The following is an 8700-nucleotide window of genomic DNA, read 5'->3' as shown; positions in this document are numbered from 1 at the left end:
GATATTTGGCATGTTTGTGATTTGCAACATTTTTCTGTGAAACACACAAGTTGCTTTAACGCTTTGTGAAATTAATTCGCTTTTTAACTGATTTTGTGGACACAAAAAGACTTTTATTTATTTTCCATATTACGGAATTTTTCACTCTACCCTCGTATAGAATAACGACGTGCAATATCATACTGCGCACACCATTTGCGCAACATCCCTAACCCCAAACCCGCCATTTTCAAGACACAAGTAAAATACCAGGAAGGTTTGATAACTACATTTAAGCGATTCTATCGCAAAGCCTTTTCTATCAATGTCAGGAGTGTCAACAAACTCCCAATATAAAGTAAAAGTAAACAATGAATAATTAACAAAACATTTTTATATTACTATATGACAAATAAATTAAGCAATAAATAAACAGTCACTTCTTCGAATAAATAAATAAATAAATAAATAATCCATGGCATTCAAAGTTTCTCTTTTTTTGGTATTCATTGGTAATCAACTAACTTCTAAAAATCAACTACTCTTCCTGCTTTCTTCTGAGTCGTCGTCATCATCATCATCATCGTCATCCACCCCCATGGTTTCAGCTACGCCATCGGCAATGTCATCAAAAACATCCCCTTCGTCCTCTTCTTTTTGACTGGTCGAATCAGCAGCTTTTTCAGTGGTTGCTTCACTGGACTCATCGCTATCCTCGTCACTAGCGTCTTCTTCCTCGCTCTTATCGTCTGTTATAACATCTTCAACTGCTTCTGCTAAGGGATCATCTTCCTCCTCTTCAACTGTTGTGTTAGTAGTTATTTCATTGGCAGTGGTTGTTACCATGGTTGTATCTAGAGGCATTTCGGTTGAAACAGTAGTGGAATCCGTAGAAGTTTTAGATGTGTTTACAGTAACGGGGTTGATCTGAAGTGACATGGTGATATTTTGGTTTTCTGGTAGAGTGATGTTGTTGACTGACATCTGGACGTTTGTTGATGGTAGCGTTGGTTTCTTGGTAGTGGTGGTTGTTACTTTTCGCACTGGTTTTGTAACTTTCTTGATGGGTTTCACGTTTTGTTTTATCAGTTGTTGTTTCGGGGGTTTTGCAACGTTCTTGCGCCTTAAGGGTGTTCTTAGGGTGGTGGTGGTGGTGCTAGTGGCTTTCCGCTTCTTGTTACCTAATATAAGTTTAATTGTAAAGAAATACTTCCAGTGGATTCGTAGATTACTTTGTTTATTTAATAGCATTCCATCATTAGGGGATAAAAAGTTTAAAATTGGTATCAGGTATACTCCCCAGTCTATATAAAAAAATAACCTTTATTTATTTTGTTTTATTTAATAGGAATATAATTTTTGTGTGTGAAAAATTATATTCCTGTGTTTTTTTGACATAGACTCAAACCTATATTGTGTATAACTTGTAGCCATTTTAAACTTTTTATCTCCTGATGATGGACACAGCTGTGTCCGAAACATGTCGAGAATTATAAAACTGACTGATTTTGAATAAACAAGTGGAGGGAGACTGTAGGATTTTTATTTAACCATATAAGCTTAATTAGTTGGGCTTTCAAAGGCAATTTAATATATTACCTGAAGAAGACGATGATGAGGATCCTTCAAAGTATCCGCCAATGAAGTCGCTATCCAATAGGCTAAAGGTTTCAGAATCAACATCATTTTCTGAATCATCATCGTCATCATCATCGTATTCGTCGTCATCATCATCCTCATCGTCATCAAATGCAAAATCGTCGTCGTCGTCGTCGTCATCATCATCATCATCATCATCGTCATCATCATCATCTTCGTCGTCATCATCATCTTCTTCTTCCTCTACAACTGGCAGGGGCTGTGGTGGTTCAAGCTTCAGCCCTTCAGGGCCAAACCTAAAGCAAGAAACCCTCATGGCAGCTTCAATTTCGTTAGATGATCTTAGTTCCAAGCCGAGGCACGCGTTGAAGTTTTCATTTTTCCTGCCGATGTTGTAAACTCTCCCGCAGAACTTCGTTACTCCTCCTGGCAAGGGCATACAGATCGGATCCGCCCTTTTACCTTTAAATATAAGCAACTTTACAGGTGGAACTTGCTTGGGGTTAAAGAAACTTACTGGAAACTGTCGTGTTGGTAAGCACCCTCTCACCAAAGCTCATTGAAATAGCAAGCCGATCTCCAGATAAGTATTGCAAACTAGCACAACCAGGACCTCTCAAAGCAACCACTGGGATGTTGAACTCTCTGCAGCAGTTGCACATGGCAGTTGAACAGCTGCAATACCTGTTCGCAGTAGACTCTTGCCTTTTGTTACCAAGGTGTCCATGTTTCTTTAAAGCGACTCCTTTTTTAAATTTCCCCACGTGCTTCTTGTCGATTGCAGCGGAAGCCGCAAAAGCGATCAACACGAAGATCAAGAGCAGCTCGAAGATAAAAGAAAGTTTCATCTTTGGCTGACCTAAAATTGAACGTTTAAAGAGAAATTAAGTTTTGGGTGTGTGTACTGAATGATATGTTCAAAAATCTTGATGGTTCAATGTTAAACTTGGTTGATTAAATTAGTAATTAATAGAAAATCAACGAGTGTTTGAATTATAAATTGCTCCTGATTAATGAACTTGAATTAATAAGAATGTAGGGCAGAAGTAATCGAGTGGATCATAAAGAGAGGCTATATTGGTAATGAGGGAAAACTGCTTGGGCTTAATATTTGCACTTACTTTTAAACTCTTTACATGTCTGTTTTCTGTGCTATTCAGGATGAGATTTACTGGTGTTGATTTTACTGTTTCACTTGCAAGTTGCATTGAGTGTATAATTTCTTTATTTTCATATAATTAAATAAAATTACTGTACGTAGGATTCTAAAGGGCAAGAACTATTGCTCTAGCAGAACAAGGCATGGCACAAAGGTAGATTGGAAGAACGGTGAAGGTTATACAAAAGGTTGTTTTAAATACTTATTCTGGAACTGGGAAGTCGAGGAGTCGTAGAAAATTTACTATAGAAGGGCAAGAACGCTTTATAGCTCAAATATCAGGAAGAAATCATGCAACAACTCATCTAGAGCTTCAAAATATTTATCCGAGAAAAGCCTGCTCCTGAGCTAGTTTACGAAAAACGAAATATCTGTTAACAGTGATATGCTACATTATCTAATTTTTTCCGTAAATTGAAAATAGTGACTGGGAATCATTAGGACTTGGGAGTACAGTTCAATATTATCAATATTTATTTAGTCATAGGCAGTAAAAGATAGCTGGGCATCGAGAACCTTTAGAGATAAGCTTTTTCCTATCTGGTTATTCGGAAAATGCTCCAATATCTTTAATTAAAATTCAGGTTTGAACGTGGACCTCAATTCAATTATTAACAATTTTCACTTTTTTTTTTTAAATCTGTAACTTGCCCAGGAGGAACTGATAAAACCGACTGTCCTAGATTCAACGTGAAAGCAAACTTACTTTAAAAATCGAAAGTTTAAAAGCACTTAAAACTTTCTTAAAGGAAGAACATAAATTGGACCAAAAAACCGAAATTTCCAAATAACTTCCTTTATAGACTTAAAACTGTATCAAGTACTTACGGTGGTTTCAATATAACTATTATTATTATTAAAGTCCTTGACACTGAAAATTGATTTTAAGTGCTAATCAAACAAAGCGGTGCACTGTAACTAAAACACACAGGAAGAAAACTGGTTAATGTCTGATGGGTGAAATAGTTCCTGATATCGAATAATTCTTCGAAAGTAGCCGCGAAGATGGTATGGAGGGGTCTCGAATGTCGGTCAACTGACACAGTTTAGCATTATGGACTACCGGTAACCAAATAATGAATACCTTCGCGTGCTCAGTTGACAGTGAGTTTGGATTATTAATTAGAATAATTTAAATTCAGTCTAGTTTTTTTTTCTGCGATTGTTAAGTTAGGCAAGTGAGAGAAAACCTGGGTAGCTAAAAAATACACTATATGAATTGTAATATAAAAAAATAATTTATTAAATAATCTTATTACTATATAAAACTTTACAAGCCATGTCACAAAGGTTAAAGTAGCTGACGATGCGTTATGGTGCCACTTTATAATTTCCTCTCAAGTAAGTACAGTATTATTAAAAAGTCCCTTATCTAACGAGTCAGTTTTTCAGGAAGTACCTGCACTTTCCTTTTCCATATACACAAGGTGAAAATAACAAACAAAAAATAAAATAAACATAAGTTAACAAGAAGGATAAAATAATCAAGCCAAATCGGGTTAATTAAGCCAAATCAGATAAAACATTTTTTTTTAAATCGTTTGTACTAAAACGTACAATAATGAAAATAATAATTTGTTAAAAATAGATCGTTAATTTGGTAAAGTGTCGTACAGAATATCCTTAGCAGATTGCGTCAATTTATCCGGAAACTTAATGTCAAAATGAACAATCAGGTCTCCATTCTTCTTTGGCTCCCGTGGAAACGGTAAACCGTATCCTGGTATGCGTTTCGTGGTGTTCGGCTTGATAATGGTGTTCTTATAATCTAAAGGAATCGTCTCACCAGACATCAATGGTATCTTAAGTGTACACCCACACAAGGCCTAAAAAAAAAACACACTCACATGAAAAAAAAGTATAGACATTTCTAAAATAGTTTTATTTTTGGTAGTTGGCGTCACAGAAGGTCAGGCCAAGCAGGCTAAATTTAGAAATTCACTGTGCACAAAAACATAGATAGACATGCTATTTTAATAAATTCGAATCAGAAAATCTAGGTGTCTATAATAAAATCAAATATGTATTTGTAAATTAAATTATTTCAGTTTTGTTTCTCTTGTGTGCAAAATGTGATATTAAGAAATGAGTTCAGGGTCAGCTTTCTGTTTAAAACTGTAACCTCGACTTTTTCATAAAAATACGTTTGTCGAGACAACAAAAGATGGGATTTGTAATATATTACTGTAAAAAAAGAATTTATGCTTCCAGTACTTAAACCAATGGATGTTTAAATATTTAAGGTCTTTTTAAACCACTTGCAAAATTGATAGGGACATATTGAAAATTTACAGCCTATATACTACTTTGCTTAAAGATATCACAACTTTTTTGAATTGGATATGGGACAAATAAAACTAGGACATCTATAGGGTGATAAAAAGTGAAAACCAATTGTCCATAAACATTACATGTACAAAGATAAAGTATAGTACTTTCTTGCTCTTGGTCTTTCTTAAACAGAAGTGGTTCTCATTGGTTCCATTTAATTATAATTAAATTATTTGTTAATTTCACTTCTGTTTAAGAACCAAAAAGACAAATGTTATCTATGTACATGTAGTGGTTTTCACTTTTTACCATCCTATTGATGTCCCAATAATTTAAAACTTGAGTTCTATTTTCCTTACATCCAATTAATTTAGCAAGAAGAATTAACAATTTTTGGGTTACAAAAAAAAATTCATAAATACTATGCATCTTATTCCTATAGTATCAAGTGATTTAGTTTATTAGGGGTTATTGTAGAAAAACAATTTGAAGCAACAGGTCTGAGATTACTTGGGAAAATTTCAATTCTCTCTGGTATAAAATCTAAAAGACTTACAACTTCAACTTTGCTTAAAAATTCCACAATTTTTTATTATGTGGATAATTACTTTACACCTGATTTTGACTCACAATTCATATTATTTTACTGATAGATTGCAAGAGGTAGTTGTAGAGAAAATATTTTCTGATTTAGAGCCAGTAATGGTAGGCATTCCTCAGGGTTCAATATTTGGACCTATGTTTTATAGTATTTTTAGCTCAAATATCGTAAAATCACTACAATACTGTCAGTATAATCTATATGCTGGCGGCATGGAAATATACAAGTATTTTCCCATTAGTAACTATAAATGCAAATGCTGATATCAATTATGATTTAAACAAATTATTAACTGTGTCAAATGATCATTTAGTTAAAATAAATCCCAGCAAAAGGGTGGCTGTATTATTTTGTCTTGCATAACTTTCATAGACAGATTGAGCATTAAATTAAGGGATGATTATATATCTTTAAAACATTCTATGAGGAACCTAGGGCTTATCTTAGATAACTGACTCAATTTTAAGAAACATGTGAGTCCCTGCTTAAAAAAAGCATTTAATTATGCATACCATCATTCACTGACTTCTAAGACTTTGCGGATTTGGTCTATGGTCCTTTTTTGGATGTTACTGATATAAATCATATTGAAAAAATGCAAAAATCTTGCTTACCTCCTATATGTGGATTATGACAAAGACAGCCTATCAGTTTCTTATAAGCTAAGAGAATTGGGGTAGCTCAGCAGGGTTAAAAACACTTTTTGCACTCTTTGTGTTTACTTTGTAAAATAATAAAATTTAATAAGATTAGATTTCACACTGATGTTCATAATTTAAATATTAACAGTGCCAAATCATAGAAAACAAGTTTTTCCTAAAACCTTCTCTCTGGTCCCTGAAAAGCAGTTTAGATTAATGATTATTATTTTCTTAATTTTTTAGTCCTTATTATGCATTAATTTATGTTAATAACATCTATTGTTTAAAATTTTATAAATAGTGCTAATTTTTGTAAAATACTATCAAATAATATTTTATAGCCTTTTTTTGTTAAACATTTGATCAGCAGTGCCAATACCATTATTTATAAAATTTTGGTAAATTCAAGGTTTGAACAATCCTTTGTTTTTGTGTAAAAAATGGATGCTAAAATTGCCTTTTTTTTTGCACACATTTTATTATTATTACTTTTGTATTGAGGGATCTGCTATTAGGACAAACCTAAAAGAACTCATTTTATAATGTACAATATAGTAACCAAAAAAAACCCTAAAACAAAGTCTGACCTGTTTAAGTGTTACTTTGGCAGTAACTTTAATATTGCTTCCCTCACGTTGGAACACCGGATGTGGCTTGTCCCTAATAATAAAGACAATATCAGCAGGAATCTTGTTTCGTCCTTGGTCTCCCTCCCTTTGGAATGTGATTCTAGTTCCAGCTTTCCAGCCAGGTTTCACATTGATAGTCAATACTTTATCCTCCTTCTTTAAAGTGCCATCTGGTTGCAGTACCTTCCTACTGATCTTCATTTTCTTAGTGCATCCTTTGGCTGCGTCCTCAAGGCTTACATAGAGATCATGTTCAACAGGTGGATCCTGTATTTTATCCCTTTTTGAGTTGGGCGTTTGAAAGTTGAAGGAGTGACTCCTGAAAGCACCTCCAGGGCCTCTAGGGGGGCCTCCACCGAGTGAAGCAAATGGATCTCCGTCGACATCCATATCATCATCATGCATACCAAACATCCGTCCTCCGTTGTTGCCAAAATCGAAGAATGCTGAGAATGGTGAGGAGTTGCCAAAGAACTGGGCAAAGGTCGCTCTTGGGTCGCCATGGTATGTGTAGGAGGAGAAGTTGCCTCCACGGTCACCACCACCTGAAGATGCCCCAGATCTAAGACCTTCCTCCCCATATTTGTCATACATCTCCCTCTTTGACTTGTCTGAAAGAATCTCATACGCCTCGGCGACTTCTTTAAATTTTTCCTCAGCACCAGCTGACTTATTCTTGTCAGGGTGATATTTCAAAGCCAGTTTCCTGTAGGCCTTCTTAATGTCCTCCTCGCTGGCCCCCTTCGTTATACCCAAGATTTTATAGTAATCCTTACCCATGTTCGAGGAATTTAGTGAATTTCGTTAAGTTTTCGAGGGGCTACTTTAAGGGGAAGCCACAGATGGTCGGTCGCAGCACCCAATCAAACACCACACAGATTCAAACTTCGCTTCTCTCACGCACGCACCACAGTGAACCTTCTCAAATTCGTGTTTTATTTGTAATACACGAACACTCACGATCTCATTAATAAAGCAACAACCACATTCATCGTATCACACTTTATTTTGGAGATTTGGAGGTTATAATCCGCGCACATATGACCAAAACGAGATGCTGACCGCTATTCTGGAATTCATCGGATGACCATGGCCGGCACGCGGTTGTGGGCGTCATAATTTATCGATTTTAATGATTTTCAACCTGTTTAATAGGCCAAAGGAATATCAATAAATAATAAATTTGATTAATGCACGATTGAGGAGACGGCATTAAGTTAATTCAGATGAAGCATTTGTTGGAAATAATTTTTTTTTTATTATTTGAAAATTTTATTTTTGCCGCCACTGGATTGTCACGTGATCAAGATGACGGTGCTCATATTTGGTGAGAATGAGGAGCAGTCGATCCTCATATCCTTGAGGCATAAGGAGTCTTAAGTACAGCGTTGCCAAATCAGTTTTACTATATAGGCAACCCTCATCACCGACTGCCGTATAGGCAACCCAGAATACGAATTATAAAGTTTCAATTATTCGTACATAGATGGCGATATCGGATGATTATAATTTTTACTTTCCTCAATTAAGTCTATTTTAAATAATAATGTACGTCCAAGTTAAGTTCATCGTTTTTCTTATAGTTGAAGAAGTAATCCATTTTTGCAGTAGAGTTAATAAACCAATGGGTAACTGAAAGTATTTCGGTCATCCTCCACTAGATTTATTTAAAACCAATCAGTCCAACATGTTTCGGATATATAACATGTCCATCATCAGGGATAACGATTAAGGGGTTCTGTCAATTCTTTTTATAACTCTAATGCCACTAGACTTCAAACCCATATTCACAAAGCAACCACCAATTGTTGCTTTGTGCCC

The 8700-nt window shown here is 35.1% G+C and overlaps 2 protein-coding genes across 2 annotated transcripts; both read right to left on the bottom strand.

The window, feature by feature from the left end:
- Positions 1–357: 357 nt before the first annotated feature.
- Positions 358–3720, bottom strand: LOC126748696 (nucleolin-like). Its single transcript, XM_050458075.1, has 4 exons — positions 3566–3720; positions 2096–2437; positions 1579–2040; positions 358–1160 (listed from the first exon to the last, which is right to left on the bottom strand). Exons 2-4 carry the CDS (start codon positions 2424–2426, stop codon positions 514–516), a joined length of 1440 nt encoding a protein of 479 aa, XP_050314032.1. The 5' UTR covers positions 2427–2437; positions 3566–3720; the 3' UTR covers positions 358–513.
- Positions 3721–3952: 232 nt separating this feature from the next.
- Positions 3953–7916, bottom strand: LOC126748697 (dnaJ homolog subfamily B member 4-like). The gene is made up of 2 exons (XM_050458076.1): positions 6838–7916; positions 3953–4563 (listed from the first exon to the last, which is right to left on the bottom strand). Exons 1-2 carry the CDS (start codon positions 7657–7659, stop codon positions 4330–4332), a joined length of 1056 nt encoding a protein of 351 aa, XP_050314033.1. The 5' UTR covers positions 7660–7916; the 3' UTR covers positions 3953–4329.
- Positions 7917–8700: the final 784 nt, after the last annotated feature.

The sequence above is a fragment of the Anthonomus grandis genome, chromosome 22 (genome assembly GCF_022605725.1).
Source record: "Anthonomus grandis grandis chromosome 22, icAntGran1.3, whole genome shotgun sequence".
In the NCBI taxonomy this organism is placed as follows: Eukaryota; Metazoa; Arthropoda; class Insecta; order Coleoptera; family Curculionidae; genus Anthonomus; species Anthonomus grandis.
The sequence above is the reverse complement of the archived record's forward strand: the minus strand, read 5'-3'. Positions and strand labels throughout refer to the sequence as shown.